This window comes from Phascolarctos cinereus, unplaced genomic scaffold (genome assembly GCF_003287225.1).
Source record: "Phascolarctos cinereus isolate Bilbo 61053 unplaced genomic scaffold, phaCin_HiC Scaffold_1;HRSCAF=81, whole genome shotgun sequence".
NCBI classification, from domain to species: Eukaryota; Metazoa; Chordata; class Mammalia; order Diprotodontia; family Phascolarctidae; genus Phascolarctos; species Phascolarctos cinereus.
Genome location: NW_027555514.1, coordinates 146,182,540 through 146,204,838, shown reverse-complemented (window position 1 = coordinate 146,204,838; position 22,299 = coordinate 146,182,540). Strand labels below are relative to the sequence as shown.

At 37.3% G+C, this 22,299-nt stretch overlaps 1 protein-coding gene across 4 annotated transcripts in view; it reads left to right on the top strand.

The window, feature by feature from the left end:
* Positions 1–22,299, top strand: part of GSAP (gamma-secretase activating protein) — a 114,123-nt gene that overhangs the window by 38,520 nt on the left and 53,304 nt on the right. For 3 of the 4 annotated variants that reach the window (XR_013486643.1, XM_020984510.2, XM_020984509.2), the window contains exons 9-18: positions 38–142; positions 380–439; positions 1,378–1,421; positions 4,155–4,240; positions 11,120–11,197; positions 14,117–14,194; positions 18,366–18,458; positions 18,575–18,792; positions 19,586–19,655; positions 20,256–20,338. Coding sequence is in view for 3 of the 4 variants with exons in the window: in XM_020984510.2 (XP_020840169.1) it covers positions 38–142; positions 380–439; positions 1,378–1,421; positions 4,155–4,240; positions 11,120–11,197; positions 14,117–14,194; positions 18,366–18,458; positions 18,575–18,792; positions 19,586–19,655; positions 20,256–20,338 (915 nt within the window). In the remaining variant the exon portion in view is untranslated. The remainder of the gene's footprint in view (positions 1–37; positions 143–379; positions 440–1,377; positions 1,422–4,154; positions 4,241–11,119; positions 11,198–14,116; positions 14,195–18,365; positions 18,459–18,574; positions 18,793–19,585; positions 19,656–20,255; positions 20,339–22,299) is intronic. The other variant, XM_020984511.2, reaches the window with a different exon arrangement.

The window sequence follows — 22,299 nt, the reverse complement described above, 5'->3', positions numbered from 1 at the left end:
CTTATATAAGGTCTAAAAAACATTTTTACCCTATCAGGTGATTGGAAATTCTGGTCACCTTCCAAGAGACAGAGTTGTTGAAGATTTTGTTTGGGCCCAATGGGATATGTCAGAACAGAGATTATACTATTTCGTCCTGAAGGTAAAAAAAAAGAAAAAAAAAGGAATCCAGTTGGCATTTTCTTTTTTCTATATAAAAGTTTTTATTCCTTATGATTATAGTTTTTAAGCTACATTATTTGGAGATGTAGTTCTGTCAAAAAGTGGTAAAACTGTTCTCTTCCTAGTTGTATCTGTCCACCTCTGTAGTATTCAATGGTAACCTCTCTGTGTGTATATCACTTCATTGATTTTGATCATAAATTGGCTTTTCTTTTAGAAATCAGAAAGTGTCTTAAAGTGTATCCAGTTTTATGCTGATGAAAATTTTAACTTAATAGTAAGTCCAGCCTTTACTTATATATTTTCCTCGTGTAGTTGGTTGCATTTCTGAACTACCAGTGATGTTGAAAAACAGTATTTAAGCGTTCAGGAACTAGTCCGACAGCTAGAGAATTTCCAGGTGGGGTTATGTGTTAGGTAAAGAAAAGAATTGAAAAGGTCAGTAATAAAATATACTTTGAGGAGTCAGAGTATCTGAGGTCTAAGAGTAGGGTTAGTAAACAATTAGGCTATTGCTAATAGTCTTAAGTGGTTAAATATCTTTATATTTGCCCCCCGAATAAACTGGGGGTATTAACATAGTGGTGGGAAACTAGGTAAAGATGTATAGGCAAATCAGAAAAAATTCATTCCCAGCTCAAACATCATAAAACATAATTTCACATGAAGCAAATGCTTGGTTAACTTTATAGTCAAGGAATAATAGTTGAACTATCAATTGAGATTGTATTCCATGGGTGTTATGGTGGTATAGTAATTGATCCTGACATATAGCCTTACTAAAAATGTACTCTATTAATTCCATTCAATTTCTGAAGTCATGCTGACATTGCCACAGAAGTATAATATTACAGCTGCTACCTTTTCCTCCAGTGGCCTGTTACGAGGCTTACGTGGCCACAGCTTTCCTTGGCTCCTTATAGGAACACCTTTTAAAAAGTTTCCTGGAAAAGGTTTGCCATGTCTGACCTTAAAAGATAGAAATGAACCCATTATGAAAAATGCATTAGGCTTTGATTATAAAGAAATAATAATTAAAAAACTTAACAGGATTTTTGTGATTGAACTTTTTTGAGTAATCCCAAGTGATGATGATAACTAAGCTGGAATTACTCAGGTGTATACAAAGGTTGTCTGAAGGTACTATGCTTTCCTTTCCTTTTGTTAAGATAATTTTTTGTTGCTTCCTTCTAACCCCCACTCCTGATTTTCAAGTTTGAAGTACCTTTGGACATTTCGTTTGGTGACACTGGATTAACGTAAGCAGTTCATGGATTACTTTTGAATTTTTAATAGATAAGTGGACAAAATGATACATGTTCCTACCTTCCCTCTAGGTTAAAGGACACTTAAGGGCAGATATTGGACAGACATGTTTTATTTAGTCCCTATGATACTTAGTGCAGTTCCATGACAACCAATTGACATGTGGCCAAGTGTTAAATTGTATCTTATCACAAATACCGGACTTCCCTGAGACGTATTTATGGAACAGTAGGGAAAACACAAGTTTTCTTTGTGGGGAAAATCCACTTCTCTATTATTCTTGATGAATGATCATAGTTAAACTAACCACTTTTTCCAAGAGTGATCTCAAAGTTCATGTGTAAAGTTAGTCACACGGATTTACAGGGTCCTTCTGATCCTATGAAATACTTCCATGCATTTTGATCTGTGGAGGTGTTTTTCTTTTCACCTGTGATTGAAGGAAAAGCTTCATATTCATTCTGATCATTAAATGGTTAGAGGTACACTATGGTTTTTTTTAAAGTTTTATTGATACCTTTTGATTTTATTTAACAGCAATCTCTTTGAATCTTCCCCTTCTGATTGGCTTTGTAATAAAGAAAATCAATTAAGCAAAAATTCCACATTGTGCCCTTCCTTGTTTCTGCTTTGAGAAGAGAGGCAGGTTTCATTCTTTGTTCTCCAGAGCTATTTTTGGTTTTCAATTAAGGAATGTCGTATTTAAAACAAACAAAGAAAATTCTATCCTCCTGTCCAAGGTATGATGCAGGTCATCTGAATAGCTGGACATCCGACTAGAGCTGGAACAATGTGGGGCAACTGTGACATGCAGAGGCCACAGCAGAGAATCCTTTTTCACATTTTTTCCTTGTGAAAGTCATGTTTTTAATGTCAGGAAAGCCACTCATCATATAGGTATTAATTTTGTGAAAAGTCAGGTCGTATGTATCACAATGAAGGCTGAACTCTTCCTTTAGGCACCAACACTGTGTGCATATGTATGCACAATTTTCCAAACTAGCCTAGAGCATGGAAATGCCTCTCCTAGTTCTTATTAATTTATTTTATCTATCTTCTCTTTTACCTAAAAGATAGAATGGCATGAGCGTACATGTGATGGAAGAAGATATGATAGGCATCTGAAAGAATTTACGCAAGGGTACCTACACATACTAGACCCGTCACTCTGAATTAGAATCGTGATAAATCTAAGCTGCATTACATCTTGCTAGTAATAGGTTTGGTTTTGTTTTTTAACCATATGAGAACTTTCATTTCTGCTTCAGTCAGAACATGAAGATAATTTCTCTCTCCTTTTTTTCTTGGTATTTTGACCTTGCATGTTATTGCAATGTCCAGTTTGTATTTTAGGGTGAAAAGAGAAATACCACAATCACTTGTATTTAGAAGCATCTGCTAGAAACAGGAACCAACAGGCCTTTAGAGAAAAAAAAAGTGGTCATCTAAATATTTTGGGACTCAGATTTCTCCATTTGGCAATAATGTATTATTTTCTTTGGAATTAATTAGTCTCATCTATGCTGGCTTTTGGATATGCTACTTCCACTGGAAAATTCATCTTCTTTTTCGAGAAGTCATAGAGTGTTAACTCACTGACAGTTGCCTATTGTTAATAAAAGGAAGTTCTATGCAAATGGAATGATTTCATTCTGAAAGTCAACATTCCCACCCATCTACTATTATTGAGCCAGATTATAGGGAAGAAAGAAAAGACAGAGAGAGTTAGGAATATTGTGAGGACTACCCAAAAACCTTTTATGGTACTTGTTATAAACCCCATAATGTTATTCACTGTCTTTTGGGAAATCTCTTTTTTAAATGTTTGGACAAAGATAAGTAAGAGAAATGGACCAAAAAACCCCCCATCAAAAGTGAAAAACCAACCCATCATTTTCCTCATGAAGTGAGAAGGTTGTAATTCTGTTTCTGAATAATTAAAGATAGGCATACTTTTAAAAAAAAGGCATCAGGAAAGGAGTGAAATATTTTAAAAAAGCATCTGAGGTAATTTAGCATGAATGTTTTCAATGATTGACATAAACTACTAGGAAGACATTGTCACTGGATATTTTCTTTAAGTTCTAAAATAAAACCATTTTCCCTAGTTCTTATGAGACAGCTACATAGCTCACTGAATAGGCTGGGTTGGGGGGTCAGGGTGACTTGAGGTCAAATGTGGCCTCAGATACTTACTCCTGTGTGACCTTAGGCAAGTCACTTCACCTATGTTGCCTCAATTTCCTCAAGTGTAAATAATAACACCTACCTCCCAGGGTTGTTGTGAGGATCAAAAGAGATCATATTTGTAAAGTGCTTAGCACAGTGCCTGGCATATAGAAGGCACTTCATAAATGCTTGTTTTCTTCCATCCTTCCTTCTTATGCATAAATAGGTTAATCAGAGCAGTTTACTGTTGCTTCTTCAGAGATGCTTAGGATGAAGGAAGTGATAAAGCTAGAATGACAGAGTTAGAAGAGACTTTGGTCCCAGTTCTTTATTTCATAGGTGAGTGTGGAAAACCTGAGGCTCAAAGCTGTTAGATGATTTGCCCACAGCGGTCACAGAGATTGGCTGAATTGAGACTAGAACCCAGGGCCCCTGATTTCTTTCTGCTATACCGATCCCTGTTATGTTTCAGTGACTATCCGTAACTTGTAAGAAGGAACACAGTGTATTTTGTAAAACTGTTTGCAATATTTTCTGTTCCTTTTTTTTGTTTATAGGCTTGTGAATTTTGGGTGTGAAGACTCTCAAAACCGAGAAATGTTATCCAAAGATCTGAATCTACGTGTTTTTACTAGTCACACAGGTAGTACCAGGTTTATCTTTACTTTGCTTTCAGTCACCATAATATATGTATACTAGAGTTCTCTAAAAATTGTCACATTGCTGACTTGTGGTTTTCAAAAAAATAACAAGATGAAATCTAATGGGAAAAATGTAAGGTCTGACATTTCTTACAAAGGCTAAAAAAATCAACTTTACAAGTACAAGAAGGAGGAGCTTTGGCTCAGCATTACTTTATAAGAAAAACCAAATATTTTAGTGGGCTACACACTCCATATAAGTCAAAAGTATAATGTGACAGCCAAAAAAGCTAATATGATGGTAGGCTGTTTTGGATTAAGGAGGTAACTATTCTGTTGTATTTCATCCATCTCAGGCCACAGTTGTATTCATTTCTGGGGGCCAACTTTTTGGAAGGAGATAGCTAACTTAGAGAGCATCTTGAGATGCTCTCAACTAGAACAGTGAAAAGCCTTGAGATCTTGCCACGTGAAGTTTGGTGATAGAACTGAGAATCTTAAGCCTGGAGAAAACATAGTTTGCAAGAAACATCCTGCTTCCAAAATCATTGAAGGTCTGTCATGAGGAAAAAGGATTTGATGAATCTGCTTGGGTGGAACTAGAGACAAAAAGAAGATACAAAAAGGCATATTTAGGTTTGACAACAGGAAACACTCCCTAAAAATCAGAGCTGTCCAAATGTAGAGTGGGCTGCCTCAGGAGATAGTTCTTCTTCATGAAATGACATCAAATGAGTCCGATGGTCACTTGTTAGTGACACTGTAGAGAAATAGAAGCTAACACTTATATAACTCTGTAAGTTTTGGAAAGCACTTTATAGACAGTATTTCATAGATTCCTGCTCAGGTAGAAGTTAGGTTATATGGGCTCTGAGATTTCTTCCAACCCTGAAAGTCTGTCATACTGTATTAGCCCTTTATCCTGATGCCAGTGTTATATAGAAGTGCCTATATTTAATATATAGTGCTTTCTGAGACATTTATTCAATCTTTAAGGATCTGAAATTTTATCAGTATGAGTTCTCCCTCCAGTGACATCTATCTTAGAGTCCCTCTATAACTCAGTAAATGGCCTTTGAGAATTTCTGTTGTGGGCCCCCCCAAAAAAAAAAATTACATTGTAACTGACCCATTGATGAGCCTCTCAAAATTTAGCTAGTTTGATCCTCTGACAACAGACATGCAGTGTTTCACCAGGTTTGTTCTTGCTGCTTTTCCATCCTGGCAGGATATTCCAGAGTTTATATTTCATTGGCTTCATCTTTAAGGACTATGCATACCATGATGAGCCAATGGAGTAAGACTTAAATGAGGGTTCTAAAAAAATGCTACTACAAATTGCTAGCAGCATTAGTAGCATTGCCCCCTCTCCCCACTTTATTCCCCTAAAGGCATTAGGACTGAGTCCAGGCCAACTTCTGTAGCCATAATCCAGGGAAACAATCCTTGTAAAGAGGGGCATCAGCTGGTAACTAACTGCTACTAATGAGCTGGTAAGCCCAAGAACCCTAGCAATAACACTCCCCAGGTCCCCAATTCTATTTCTGTCTCAGTCCTTCCAGTCATTGTCCAAGGGAGCAACCCTTGTAGAAATGAGATCTGGTAACTGCCTGTCTGAGATCTGTAACTTCCATCTACTCAGCAGTCATCCCTCCTAAAGACTCAGAAAAAAAGATCTTGTCACCAAAGACCTTGACACTGTCAGGTGGTTCAACATCAGAAAAGAATATGGTTTTACAAATGGAAATGACACTAAAGAAGATGCATTACCACTGCTTTGCCAACAAACTACTGGACCTTTCCGTCTGCCTCGTAATTGAATACTTCTATATGAATATATTGTCTGAGGTCCTTGAGTTCAGGGGCTGTCTTGCTTTTCTATTAGTATCTCCAGTGATGAGGACAGTGTGCTTTGTAGCATGGTCAATGTTGATTAAATTTTTTTTCATCAATTCATTCCTTCTAAGGTGTTGGATATTTAATTCAACTGTTAGAAACTTCCACATAGCTTGTCAAAAGAGTATGAAAGATAGTTGCATTTTAGGGAAGTATTCTTGTTATGGTACAACTTATTTCAGCCTTTACGCACGCCATAATTGAAACCCAACATATGATAGACGTCAAGTATGTTGCACATTTTTTTCCTGTGATCATGGCAAGGTATTGGAATAGTCATTGTTTAGATTCTTCCAGCCCAATGTTGGAAAGCTAAGGAATGTTTCTTTGTGTGTGTGTAATAAGGGAGATGAGAAAGGGAGGACAAACCATCCTAAAGACATCTGCCTAAAAGCTGTATTTTTAAAGAGTAAATAGTTAAGTCCCTTAGCTGTCCTCAGCATTCCTTATTTGGATGACTAATTTACCACCTGCCTTTCAGCAGTGTATGGAATTAAACTGCTTTCTATGGTTCTTTTAAAAATAACCTCTGTGATGTGTTTGTTCTTTCTTGAGTTCTGAGGTGGTGCTTTTCTGATTCACTTTTCTATTTTCATTGTCTACTGCATGATTTTATAAATGGGCTACTACATGCCATGTCATATTGAGTAAAATGCTTGATAAGTTTAGATGGCACGAGCTGTGAATGAGTCTGCTTTTTCCTCTGTCATCAGTGTCTGTGAGAGAAGAAAATGTGCCCTGTTCTCCACAGCCAACCCTGGAGACAGAATGCCGCCTATGTCAAATGGGATGCTTCCAGATTGGCTACGTTCAAGCACTTCTGAGAATCCTCTTTTGTTTTCTGACCAAGGGAATTAAATGATGAGTTGTAGGTTCCGAGGTTCACAGAAGGCCTTTTCAAATGACCTGTTTTGTATATGTAGTTCAAAAATCACTTCCTGAGAGATGGTGAATTAGAGAAGGATGGAACAAAACAGGTGGTCTGGTCCATCATGTCCAAGTCCAGTGTCATTATTTACGAAATAATAAGCTTAATTCTTCTCTGCATGCACACGAATGAATATAAATTCCCTAGTCATAGAAGGGAGGAAACTCTCATTCCTTTCCTCTAAAGTATTTAGCTCTAAAATGAAATTTAACTAAGAACTGAGTCTATTTTAATAGCCAATGATCTGCTGACTAAATCCCTCTTGAGGCACCTTCTACTGGAGAGGGATGGATAGAAAAGAACTCCAATCCTATATCACTTTCACAAAATTCAAAGGGCTTCCTTTTATTAATTCTCATAAAATTGGTTCTCCAGTTCCTGGGTAAGAAATTAAATTCGTATTTTGGTATTTTATGCAACTTGTTATAGTTGTTCCATATTATAATATCCTATGAAAAACTAATATTTTTAGTTCTTATTGTCAAAAAATTATTCACTAATAGCTAGCTGGTTTTGACATTCTTTCCTGATCCCTTTGATCAATGGGAATTTATAGCACATTCACAAGGTACAAGGGATTCGCCAAAAAGCTTTGCCTCTCAAATTATGACTTCTTTTCTGCCTCAAATTTTTCATGAACAGCAAATTTATGGTAGATTAACATAACTGACCATCCTGGGTCACCCTGCAGTAGCCACTGTTTTGTGATTTTCGATGTCCAAATACCAAATCCTTTAGTCATCAAGTAAGCACAGATATTTGAGTCACATTCCTGTTCACAGTATGGTAATTACACCAATGTGTTACATTGGTTGTGGTGGTGATAAGCAGCAAGATTTCCCTGTAGTTGTTAATGTTCTTTCCCTCTCAAATTGTCCTGGTAATACTTATCCGTGTACATGTTGTATCCTGAGCTGAATATATACTCCTTGGGAGCAGGAACTAGTTTTTATTTTGTTTTTGTATCCGCAGTGCCTTTTATGTAATTGGTGTCAAATAAATGTTTATTGGAATAGATTGTGACCTACTCAATGGATCTGGATCTACTTAATATTAAAAATTAGCCTTGAGGAATTTTCACTGGGCATATTTTCCTTTGGCACATCTTAACATCACTCCAAATTTCTTACCTGCCTCAGAATAATGATGTAATGAGTAATGGTTTTTGAGAATGATTTTTGAGAATTTTGCAAAAGAAAGCATTGCATAAATACAGAATTAGTTGGAGATTCCTGGTGCTGTAATACATTGGTATAATTACCATACTGTAAACAGGAACATTACTCAAATATCTGTTTTGACATAATGATTAAGGAAAGGGTATTTGGACATCTTTTCTTGTTGTTCTCTTTCTTTTACCTCAATGTAGTATATATGGTATAAGGACTTAGTCATTATATGCTATTGGTGAAGAATTAGAAGTGTGAAACATTCACTTCTTTGGGTTCCTTGAATATCCCAGCAATAAAAAAGGGATGGTTGGGGGGGGGGAGGTGGAGCATTGCAGCAACTATTGGGAAGGATCTGGGGCAAAGATCAAAAAATAGGTTTGGTGGAGGCAGCTAGGTGGCACAGTGCCCTGAGCCCTGAGCACTGGCCCTGAAGTCAGGAGGACCTGAGTTCAAATCCGACCTCAGACCAAACACTTAACACTTACTAGCTGTGTGACCCGGGGCAAGTCACTTAACCCCAATTGCCTAAAAAAACCAAAAACCAAAACAAAACAAAAAATAGGTTTGGTGGTCACAAGTAATCAGTAGACTTTGTAAATCTGGATAAAAGATGAATTCCTAAAATGACATAGGCTATGAAGAATAGAAAGGAGCAGGTAGCAAATTCATGGATTAGGGATTCAAAGGTAAAAAGTCTAAATTCAGCTTTCTACTACTACACTCTATGACTACATTTTTTTGTGTTCTTACATTTGAAAATGACCCAAACTAAGGATAGCTCCACATTGGGTGATAGTGAGGATCCAGAAAGTTCTTGATAGTCTAGAACAGTGGGCTAAATCTTTTTTGGGGGCTAGGCAGTGGGGTTAAGTGACTTGCCCAGGGTCACACAGCTAGTAAGTTATGTGTCTGAGGCTGGATTTGAACCCAGGTCCTCCTGAATCCAGGGCCAGTGCTCTATCCACTGTGCCACCTAGCTTCCCCTAGGCTAAATCTAGTAAGATAAAATTCACTAGAAGTGAATGCAAAGTCCTATGCTTGGGTTAAAAAAAAATCAATTTCACAAACACAAGACCTGTGGCCAGATGACAATTTATGTGAAAAAAATCAGAGGGATTTAGTGCTTTGTAAGTTTGATATGAGTCAACCAAGTGGCATGACAGTAAAAACAAAACATAAAGCAAAAAAAATTCTTAGATTTCATTGAGAGGCATAGTATTCAGGATGCAGGAAGGGATAGTTTCATGTAGCTCGCCCTGATTCAACCATGTCTGAAGCATTGTGTTCAGTTCTGGGAGCTATGTTTTAAGAAGTGGATTGGATATTTAGCCTTGAGTAGAGATGAGGTATCTTAAATTATTTGAAGAGTTGACATGGAAAATGGGGTAGACATATCCTGCGTGGTCCCAGAGGGTAGGACGAGGATAAAAAGCCTTCTAACTAGAGCTGTAATGGATGGCCTTGGGCAGTAATGAGGCCAGACTTCTTTAGAGGGGCCTTCAAGAAAAGCCTGTATGATCCTTTGTCTGGCCTGTTGTCGAGGTATACCCTCTCAGGTATGGGGTGAATTAGGTGGAGTCTGAAGTACCTTCCAACTAAGAAGTGTATAATGCTTTGCTTTAATCTGTCATCATATTACAGGTGAAGACATTCCTTTCCATACTTATGAATGGCTTTTAACAACTCATGGCAAATTTGTGTCTATTATTTAACCATTTATGTAAATTATGAGGAGAACTTTTAAAATGTTCTTAACATGGACATAAGGCATTTCTGCAGTTCACTCTTCTGAAGGCATTTCTCTTTGGGCAAGGGGTTGGGAGCCTTTGAGTTCCTCTGGTGACCAGGCCAGAGAGAATATAGGCACTTTACTGCTTTCCATTGCATAGGGCCTGTGAGTGCAAACGTAACTTTAAAATGCAGAATATGGACACAGAACTGTAAGTGTTCCAGTTAAAATGAAGTACCGAAACATCACACGTGAAGGCTGCTCGTAAAGAGAGAACAAAAGCCTCAGTTGTTGGATGAGGCATTCAGTCTGTGGAATTTTTTTTTAAAGAAGAAAAATAATAGAAAAAACCTCCAGTAATATTAATGAGTTGTGGTGTAGAAGCAGATAGTGCAAATTCATTTTTTTTGTTTCTCAGACTTAGAATAGAATTATATCATTTCCAGAATTTGAAAAAATTCATGTGTCAGTTCACAGTATTTGTTGAATTCACTCTTTGTGTGAAGCATTATTCAAGGCACTGTGAAAAGTTAGAGGAAATGAAAAACATAAACTCAGTCATTATGTAGTCTAATGATGGATGCAGCACAAACATGAAAATGTAAAAATAAACCCAAGAGATAGAGTCATACATAAAGCTGTAAACTATATTTAAAGCCCATCAACTAGCTTGATATTCATCAAAATAGTTAAATTTGGAGTTTGTATGCAGTGGTGTGCTGGTAAATGTTTAAAAACTAGTTCTCAAAAAAATACATACACAACACCCTTTTAAATTTAATCTGCATTATTACCATTTTCTTCATCCCTTTCTTAAGTCTAGAAACCGGTGAAACAAGAAATCAAGTCTTGATTTGTAGCATATACATATTTCTAAGGTATAAATAAATGAAAATTTAATAATCAGCTCTTACAAGCTGGTTGCAGCTGGCTCCAACATACTCTTGGTTGTATGTCTGTTTACTTCTTTCCAGCTGAGGGTTATTTAACTGATGGTTTCTGTCCAGATTAGAGATGCTCAGTATAACAAAAGGGTATATGTCTATAGAATGAGAGAACATCTAGAAAAGCATAATTTCAAGTAGTTCTGATTAACTGTATATTCTTTGGGATGCAAATCTGTTTGTAATATCATTGTCTACTGTTTCCTTTCTAGGAAGTTTGTGTGTATGTTACAACAAGAAATCAGATGCTCAGGAGCAAGTTACATATTCAGTGTTTTACCTCCATAAAGGTACTTTACTGGATGTTTGTTGAATGAACACCTACTATGTGCAGTGCATTGCCCAAGACTCTAGAGGAGGCACTAAGATAATTTAGTTAGATTACCTGAAGGGGTTGGTTTACAAATTAAATAGAAGGGAACACATTTGTTAAACATCTATTATGTGCCAGGCACTGTACTCAGTACTTTACAAATATTGTCTTAATTGATCCTCACGACAACCTTGGGAGGTAGATGCTATTATTATCCCAATTTTACACATGAGGAAACTAAGGCAAGACAGAGGCTAAGTGACGTGCCAAGGGTCACACTGCTAGTAAGTGTCTGAGCCTGGATTTGAACTCAGTTTGTCCTGACCCTAGGCCCAGTGATTTGTCCTTTACATCTATGTGTTTCACTTTGGCAGAGGGTTGTGACATAGATAAATATAGCATCGGTAGGAACATGTTAAATATAAAAAAGGACATTGAACTTTGAGAAGTGAAGGAAAGATAATTTCCAGTTTTGTGAAAGACTGGAGGGGATGGTGGATAAGAAAAGCCTTCATGGAAGAAGCAGTTATTAATGATGGACCTTGCATAGCATATTTGGAATAGGAATAGGCATTTTGGGATAAGGGGGGAAATGTGAGAAAAGGCTTGGGGGGAGGAAAACACAAAATAATAATAATAATAATAATAATAATAATGATGATGATGATGATGATGATAGACACTCGTGTAACATGTTAAGGTTTATATCTGCACAACACCACTAGGAGGTAGTTATTGTTATTTCCACTTTACAGATGAGAAAAGTGGTGCTCGTGGAATTAAAATGGCTTTCCTATGTTTATGTAACTAGTAAGTATCAGAGCTAGGTGTGGTCCAGTGGACTGCAAGTTTGTTCTTGGCCTATATTTTATTTTTGTATATTTTTTCCAAAATAGTAGAAGGACCTTGAAGGTAGATTGGAAAAGTCTCATTATAAACACATTTTTTAGACTTTCTACTGTTTTCTAGTTTCTCAGTGTTGGTAGTTTTCATATTAATGAATAACAGTTCTCTGAAGTACAGTAAGAAGGAATATTTAGTTATTGTTAATAATACTTTGGCCTTGCATAATTTCTTTTTGGACTGGAATAATGTTTCTTCAGATCTTGGGCCTACAAGTCATGCTAATATTATTACTGTTCTTCAGAAAGAGAATACAGATTTATTAATATTTATTCCCATATGGTTAAATGCTGTTTGAGCAGCTAGGAGACAGTGGCTAGAGCATTGGGATAATGGATAGACTCATCTTGAGTTCAAATCCAGCCTCAGACACTTGGTAGCAGTGTGATCCTGGAAGTCACTTAACCCTGTTTGCCTTAGTTTGCTCACCTGTAAAATGAGTTGGAGAAGGGAATGACAAACAACTCCAGTATCTTTGCTAAGAAAACCCCAACTGGGGTCACGAAGAGTCAGGCATGACTGAAACAATGGAACAATAAAAAGTTGAATGCTACCAACAACTTTCCATGGTGGATAGAGGCTGGTCTCAAGGGTCAGAAAGGTCCTGGCTCAAGTCCCATATCTGGCACATGCTGGTTTTGTGGCTCTAGTCAGTTTCCCAGGACTCTAGTACTCTAGGGTATAAGTTTCAGAGAAGGTGCCAGCCTGTGTTGAGAGAGGGAGTTTCCTCAACTGGGAGTTCTCTTTATCAATGAAATCACAGGTCTAGTTCAAAATTGATTCATTCATCATCCAGTATAAAATAGATAAATTGGTCAGTTTATTCCATCTCACAGGTAGGAAATCTGTGGCACAAAAGTCAGGAAATCAAGACATTTTTGAAACCTAGTCCAAAAATACATTCATTAAATTGATTTAGAAGATAAGTGTATATCTAGCTATCATCTATCAATTTAGAGGGAAATCAGCGCAAGGAATGTTACTAATTCATATATCCTGTACATAGTACAGGTTATGGCTAACTAATGATGAGTTGAATTAAAATAATTTTGGAGTAGATCTTAGTAAATCTTTTTGTATTTATCTGCAAGGTTGAACTGGATCCAGCCATTGTGCAAGAGTTATATTACCATCTTAGCCTTGAAGTCATTGCCAACAAACAAAAAATCCTTTTTAGTTTTCCAGGATAGAAAAATATTTCCATAGTAGGAGAGTAAAAGCAAATTGAGACCTAAATGTATTTGTATATATTTAAAATAATAAAATGACATTACTTTTTATGGTTTAGAGCTATGGGAAAAGTCTTTGATAACTTAATTAGATTTTAGAATTTAAAACCAATAATGAGGGAATCATCTGAAACATCAGGGTAAGGAAAATGGGGAATGAAACCTAGTAAACTCAACACAGTTGTGATTTATGTGAATAGCATGCCAGACTAGAAGTGAGACCTTTGGGGGAAGAAGAGAGTAGTTTTACAGGATCTTGTTGGCCAAGGATCAGCTATAGATAGCAGTGAATAATGGAATATATGTACATGCCCTTCAACTCATGGATATGGCCGAACAAGAAAATCCTTTTTGCAAAGCCTTCCCTTTCTTAAAAAAAGTTTTCTTAAAACTCTTTCTTGGAAAATGCAGGATTTATGGTTGCCATAGGTTACCTTTATTCCCTGGGTCTTCCTTCTCATCTCTCCCCAATTTTTTCCCTAAGACCTATGGTAATGCTAAGTAACAGATAAGAATTATGAGACCCCCACCCTATAACTGGTTCCTTGTGTATATACTCAGAAGACAAGCTGAATGTATTGTTGGGTTTTAGAGGATAGTATGGGACTGTAGAGCTAAATGCCATTATTCTACTCTATTTCATTTTACAAAATGCATATAGTTTTTTATACTGCAGTAGCTTTCTTATGTAGAAGTTTTAATGAATATTTATATTGTCATCTATTTTGTACTGCATAAATAGGTCTCATAATTTATTTCCTTAGGGTATAGCAAGACCTTCGCTGCTGAGCTTGGGACACTGGAGCACCAATCAATGAAGAATATTACTTTTCTTAATCTAGGTAGGAGATTGGATTGCACCTTTCTTGTCATTTCCCCTCCTCCTGTTAAGTAGATGATATTTTCTAGTCTTCCAGAGAGCATTTTTAAAAAAAATTCTGCAATTACATTGCCTCTTTGAGACTGCTATTATTTCTACTATAATCATTGAGTTATGAAGACTCAGCTAAATCCCTGAAGGAGGTTAACCAGCTGGGAACATTTTGAGAAAAAATCATTCTCCTTTTTATCTAGAAACTGGGCTGTATGGCCTCCTGTGATTTTAGGGTAATAGTCGTGAAAGGGCCACACTGTGAATGCTTCCAGTTTCTCAAGGGTAATATAAAAAATGTTATCAACAAATAAGGTGTTCTCCAGCAGCCTATAGGAAGTAAGCATAGAATCATATAGTTAGTGTATGTTATTCTTGGGACGGTAAGAGCTTATAGAACATTTGGAGTCACCTGTTCATCTTGGGGCTTTTCATCATATAAATTTAGGAAAAGGCATTTTTGGCATTAGGTTGAGTTTTTTTTTGAAAGTGTAGGGATCAAATAACAACTAAATGCTAGGCATTGTGGCACATGAGGCTAGTCTCTGCTATTGGGGAGGGAGAGGATGGTGAGTTCTGAAATACCTAATGCTGATTGTGTGTCCACACAAGTCTGGCACCAATATGGTCCAGTCCCCAGGAGCAGAGGGTCATTAGGCTACATAAAGAATGACAAATCAGCCTAGATTGGATATGGAGCCCGTGAAAGCTTCCATGCTGATCAGCTGTGGGATCAGGTCTGTGAGTGAGCTGCCCGTCCAGCTTGGGCAAGGTAGGGAGGCTGTGTATGTGTGTGTGTGTGCGCGTGTGTGTGTGTGTGTGGCACACATACACAGGCAAAAGAAATACACACACATAGGTAGAGGCATAGACAAAGATACGCTGGCCTTGTTATTTTGTTGATAAAAGGAACTCCCAGATGAGAAAACTTCCTCAGCCAAAACATATTGGCACCTTCTCTGCATCTTATAGTCTTAGAGACTTGCCTAGAACCTTAAGAGGTTAAACAACTTGTCCAGGGTAGAAGTATCTAAAGGGCAAAATAAAGGCAGAGGTGTCTAATGTCTAGCTCTTTCCCATTCTTTCCTATTCCCTTAGAGAGGTAAAGCAGCCTGATTTAGCAATGGAAGTTACTACTTGTAGTAGTAACTCTATTTATAAAATTAATCTGTCATATATGGGATATAGCGATTGTTTAAAAACTGTAATTCCAGTCATGATGCACTTGCTAGGAATAGGATGATGGGTTTTTTTTCACAATTTGTTCATTTTCCTTCTTATGAAAAAAAGTCTTCATTTTCACATCATCCTCTATATCGTTCACCATCCAATCCCACTCTTGTACACTCCCTTGTCTAAAGATAGTCAAGCAGAACCATCCAATGCAGCAAATGTGTCTGTCTTCCATCTGCCATATCTGGCTTGTGTAGCCAGTCAGTCATCTGGTTTCAGTATTATTAATTGCATTAATTTTGGGTTCATTTGCATTTTTTGTTGCTTTATGTTATTATAATCTATTTCTTTAGTTCTGCTTATTTTCCTTTGTTCATACAAGTCATCCCATGTTTCTCTTTTCATATTTGTTATTTTTACAATACCATAATATTCCATTCCATTAACATAACATAATTTGTTTATTCATCCCCCAAGTAATGGGTACCCACTTTGCTTCCAGTTTTTGCTACCATAAAAAATGTGCCTGCAAATAATTTGGCTCATGTGAAACCTATCTTTTTTCCCTTTGGCTTCTTTGGGGTTCATAACCACTTGTGAGATTGTTAGTTGACAAGAATTTATTGTTGTTCATCCTTCGTTCTTGAAGAGGACCAGTGACATCATGAGGGTAATGTTATGACTTGCCCATGAATTGGATTTTAAAGAAGGGAGAGCTGCACAAAGTTGTCAGCCGCACTTTCTTCTCCAGAGCCATAACTCTTTCTATGGGCCACTCATTGTGCAATGTGATGGGCATACAAAGCAAAACTAGTTCCTGCCCGCCAGGAGCTCACATTCTAATAGGGGCGCACAACATAGAAATGAGTAGGAACATTCAAGATACATACAGAGTAATTGGAAGGTCCTAGCAGCTGGGGCGGAGGGAGTGGGGATGGGGAACACCAGGAAAGGTCTCCTTCAGAAGGAGGGATTTGAGCTGAATATTTTTTTTAAGGCAGTTGGGGTTAAGTGACTTGCCCAGGGTCACACAGCTAGTAAGTGTCAAGTGTTTGGTCTGATGCTGGATTTGAACTCAGGTCCTCCTGACTTAAGGGCCAGTGCTCTATCCACTTCACCACTGTGCCACCCAGCTGCCCCCTTGAGCTGAATTTTGAAGTAAGCCTGGGAAACTAAGAGGCAGAAGGGAGGAGGGGAAGGGTTCCAATCCACAGCTTTACCAACAGTGTATAGTGTGTTCCTGCTTCCAATTTGCTGGGTGTGAGGTGAAGTCTCCAAGTTGTTTATTTTGTTTTTCTTATTAGTTATTTGGAGAAATCTCTCATACTTGTTAATAGAGTTCCATTCTTTTAAGAAGTGTTCAAGTTCTTTGACTACTTATGCATTGAGGAGGTGAATGTATCTTTGTCTGATATGTGTGTGCTAAATACCTATAGCTCTTGAATATCAAATTCCTATCGGAGATATTTATTATAAAAATTTTTTCCCCAATCGAAATCGATTGCTTTCCTTCTTATTCTATATGTACTTATTTGAATAAAACCTTTCTAATATCACATAATCAAAATTAATTTATCTTTTGTGTTTGCTTCTGTCTGGTTAAGAACTTTTTTCTTACCAATGATGGGGAAAGGTATCCCATCTGGTTCTGTTTTAGTTTTCTGTTTGTTTTTGTTTGACCTTTTATGTATCCATTTTGAGTTTCTTGTAGTATGTGGTGCAAGATCTTAAGAGGCAGCGTGGTACAAGGGAAAGACCACTGATTCTGGAGCTCAAATTTCACCTCTGTTGCTTACCATTTGTGTAACCTGGGCAAGTCCCCGAACCCCATTGGGCCTCAGTTTCTTTATATCTAAAATGAGAGAGTTGGACTAAATAGTCTCTGAGGTCTCTTTTAGCTCCTGATCAATGATGCTTTGTTGATCCAAATCTAATTTCTGCTAAATTGCTTTCCAGCTTTCCCAGATATACTTTTTTTCCCCCTTTTCTCTCTCTCTCTCTTTTTTTTTCTGGTCAGGTAGTTGGGATTAAGTGACTTGCCCAAGGTTACGCAGCTAGTGAGCGTCATGGGTCTGAGGCCAGATTTGAACTCAGGTCCTCCTGACTCCAGGGCCAGTGCTCTATCCATTGCATCACCTCGCTGCCCCTTTCCCAGATATTCTTATAAAATGGGACCATCTTCCCAAAGTCATTTTAAGTTTTGGGTTTTATCAAACACGAGTCAAATTCAGTCGTTTCTGATTTTACCTCATCTACTGAACTATTTCTCTGTGTGTGTGTGTGTGTGTGTGTGTGTGTGTGTGTGTGTGTGTGTGTGTGTGAAATCAGTGCCAAGTAGTTTTGATGCATAATGCTTGTTTGGCTCTACAATCCTTGTTTTACAGCTGAGGAAAGTGAGGCAGGAAACTAGCTGTCAGTCATCATAGTTATATTTTCAGCCACTGAGAAGATTCACCTGAGTTTTCCAGATGAAACAACAGCAAACACAACAGAAAGAAGAACGTAAGAGAGAAGTTAATTTGGAAGAAATTGTTATTGGACACACCCAAGAGTGCTATATCTGGAGTCAGGAGAGGCCTGACACAAAGGCCTCTGGTGCTTACTAGCTGTAAGGCCATTGATTTAACTGTCAAAAAGGCGCATAAATACTGATGCTTGATTTCCTCATCTGTAAAATGGGGCTCATGATACCTGTGTCGTAACTACCTTACAGTTTCAAATGAGATTTATTTTTTGTAAAGAGCTTAACAAACTTTAAAGCGCTATGCAATTATCTGTCATTATTGTCGCCTTTATCTTCATCTAAACTGATAAGATGGGCTGAAAGAGAGGTCTGTGGTTTTGTGATAATGATTAAAAAAATAATGATCTGTCTCCTGGGGTTAATGCCAGGTTCCTGAATTGATTTTCATCCGAAAAGCCCTGAATTCTGGTTGCCCAAAACAAAATAGTGTCTTTCTTTTTGACAGACTATTATGTGGCTGTTTATCTGCCTGGCCATTTCTTTCATCTCCTTAACACTCAGCATCCTGATTTGATGTGCTACAGTCTGTTTCTCACAGGTACAGTGACAATTTTTTAAAATGGGCATGTCACGTTCAGCAGAATGGGAGTAGTGATGGCGGTGGTTTTCTGCCTTTACTGATTTCCATTTTTTTTTCCCTGCCTTTCTCCCTAGGAGAGAATGAAACGATGAACTTGATTCCTGATGGCCCATTACAGTCCCTCTCAGGGGCTTTGGCTTGGGACTGGTGCTCTGGAAAGCTCTTTAGAGTGAACTTTAACCAATCATCTTTATTACATTTCCTACAGAACAGCCCTCTGGACTATGAGAGGTTGGCTGTGTTGCACTGTGTGCTTGCATGGGGCAGGAATCCAAAAGTCCTAGAAGTCCAGGTTAGAACGCAGCTTGTATTTTAAAACCTAGACATGGACTAGCAAACCCATGTGAATCTTCTTAGTAGTCGAAAATATACTTGCTATTTTTATTTGCCAGCTGCTAGTTGTGTTTCACCGCCTCTTCTTACCGTAGTCCTCCACTCTGTTCTCAAGTTCCCCAATTATAACACCTCCATTCAACTTCACTAAATAATAGAATCATGAAGATGTGCCTACAATCTAGATTTCCCTTTTCCTTAATTAAATATCTATGTGCGTATCACTGCCTGACATGCACACACACTAGATGTTCAATAAAATGATGAGGTTCTCAAAAATCTGTTTCACCAAGGTGGTTATGATACGAGTGGGGCTGGGCATTTGCTCCATGTAAGAAATATACTAGAACTGCAAACATAAATCACATGAATGTAACAAGACCCGTCACAACATGGAATTCAGTGTAAAGCAAATCTCTCTTGGAACTCATCTAAGGGAATTTATTAGATAGATATATCAGAAGTACCTCATTTTCCTGGTAGACTATAAGCTTATTGAGAATAGGGACTATTTTTTTCTTTGTCATGGTGTCCTGGAAGTGCCTAATAGGATAAATACTTGTAGGATGAATGAATGAATTACAATACAATTTCACCTCTAACAGAATCTTGCATTATGGGCCTTTGAAGATGGCAAAGAAATGTTTTTTTAAATTCTAAATAGAAATATGAATTAAAATTGTACATATAACAAGTTGACTTGCCTTTAAAAATACCAACAGATTTTTTTTTAACTTTTTAATTTTTTAAAGATTATTCAATGGATTTTTGAGAACATGTGGACCTGTCGTGCATTTGATCCTATTCAGGAATTTTTAATCGGTAGGTGTGGCTGATACTGCAGTTTAAATATTTGATCTTTTGCTTTCAGGGACACAGTAAATTGATGATGCTTCAGTCTGTCGTACTAACGCTTAGGAATGTTTTTACTTTGACTGTGGTAGTCAGTGGCTAATTAAATTTCATTCTCCTGTGACTAGCTATTCAGAGATCGATGAGATGTGATGCTAGTCCTGAAGCTTGTGTTAATGATTTTTAATAAGGTGTAATCTTCTTAGGATAGCCATGAGCTGCTTTCATAAAGACAGCATAAAATTCCTCTATTATTTTGCTTTATGTGAGCATCAAGTAATTTGCAAAAAATACATTTATTATGTATATTTATTTTTTAAATTTTATTTTCAATTCACAGAACAAAACAAGCATTAAAAAATATATATTATATAGTTATAACTATAGATAGTTTGTACTTAAGAACTGATCTAAAAGATCACAGTTTTCAAGATATAATAAATAGCTAAAATCAACATGTTGGAGAGTTTTTAGAGCTGGGGGAAGAGGCCATGGAAAATATGTCTTTCTGATGATTTGTAACTTCCTCTGTACTGTTATTATTAAACACTCTTTTTTTAATCCATCCAGCCTCCTTATACTGGAAATTCTGTCTGGACATAAGTAACATGGATAAACTTCTTCCACATTCCTCATTACGTTCCTGGAATACAGTAAGTCAGTATAGTTTCTAATGGCTGTGACACTAAGACATTTTTATAATAACTTAGTCTAAGAGCAGTGGGACTTGAGTTCACTGTAGTTGCTGAAGAGCTATAGCAATGGCAGTGCTCCAAGACTTCTTCCACTCTGCCATTCACCAGTTGTGCCAGTGACATTATTGTTTTGTGTATTCTTTTGTCCCATAAGGCAATCCTGAAGTCTAACAAAGACTTAATATGTAGATCCATTCCCAAAGTTCCCAAGGCTTCAATTTGATAAGGCCCAAATGAATAAGGCTCAGTAACTTATAAAAATGCATCCATTGGTGGAGTGTCAAGATGAGGGACAAAGTAACTTCTATAAAGCAAACACAATCCAACCAAACATTTTCCTCTTGCCTCTCAGGACCCTGCTCCTATCAGGAAATCTAAATGAAGAGGTTATACCCTTCCTCTTGGGGCACAGTGTAACACACTGGTAATTTGTGGGACTAGAGAAGTGAAAACATTGTGTCTGAAAGCTGCCCTGCTTGTTCTCCTGTTCAATTTATGTCAAAGCTGAACTGTTAGTTTTTGAGGCAAAGATTGATGCAAGGAAGATAAAACCCATTTGAGGTAACCAAGGTGTTGAGAATACTGTAATGACTTTAATGTTAACCCTTCACATTTAATATTCTTAGAATTAGTACTGGAAGGGACTTCAAACTTCATCTAATTCAACACTCATTTTACAAAAAAGGAAACTGAGGCACAGGAAGGTTATGAATTGCCCAGGATCACACTGATAGCGACAGAGATGGGTTTGAACCTAGACACTATGAATCAAAATACGGCACTCTTTCCTTACTAGGTGGCAATTCCATTCAACATTTATTATCTATCTTCTATGGAACATGAATGAAAGTGAAAGATAGTGAATAATTTAGTTTGGCTGCTATATAAAGTGTGTGGAAGGGAATTGTAAGAGAAAATGTCCATAAAACATAGACATTAGGGCAGGGAGGTGGTACAGTGGATAGAGTCAGGAGGACCTAACTTCAAATCTAGCCCCAGACACTTAGCTGTGGCAAGTCACTTAACCCCAGTAGTCTCAAAAGAACAAACAAACAAACAAAAAAATAGACATCTTGAGAGCAAGAACTGGTTTACATTTTTTTATTTGTATCCTCAGGGCCTTATATGTAGTAGGTTCTTCAGAGAAAGTTAATAGAATCATAGACTTAGATGTGAAAGCAACTGTAGAGGCCATCTGTTCCAACCCCCTCATTACATGTGAGGAAACTGAGGCACAGAGAGATTAAGTGACTTGCTCAGACATTAAGTATCTGAGGCTGGATTTCCACTCAGATCTTCCTGACCACCGATCCCAGCACTCTATTCATTATTCCACACTATTTCTAACTGAGTTAGGGTTTGTTGATTGACTTGGTGCCCAGGCTGTGAAGAGCCTCAAATGCCAGGTTAAGTAGCTTAAACTGGATTCATGAGGCAAGAGGGAGTCAGTTTGAGTAGAGAAGATTTAGTCTATGAAAATAGTCCCTGAAAAGTAAATACTGGCTGTATTTGAAGCAAAATGGAAAATTTTGTTAATCTCTAAACTCTTCAAACTTTTGTGGAGGCCTAATGTTTACACTTTTCTAAAAGCCCTTCTTCCCACTTCAGACTGTCTTTATGCAGTTGCCAACCTCTCAATCTGTTTGGTGCAATTTTCCCCCTACCACTTTGTCCTTTCATCCCTTTTATTTAACTACAAGCTCAAAATAAATGCAGAATCTGTAGCAATGCAACAGGAAGTTTATAGGTTAAACCACATTGAAGCTAGGAAATGTATGAGCTTTCTCCTTCCCTGTCCAGCCCACTTATTTCCCCTATGTTGTTAGTTAGACTGATTTTTTAAAAGTACCTCATTATCAATGCAAAGAAACAGAGAGGTTAACTTATCCACATAATTTCACATATAGATGTTTTAGCTG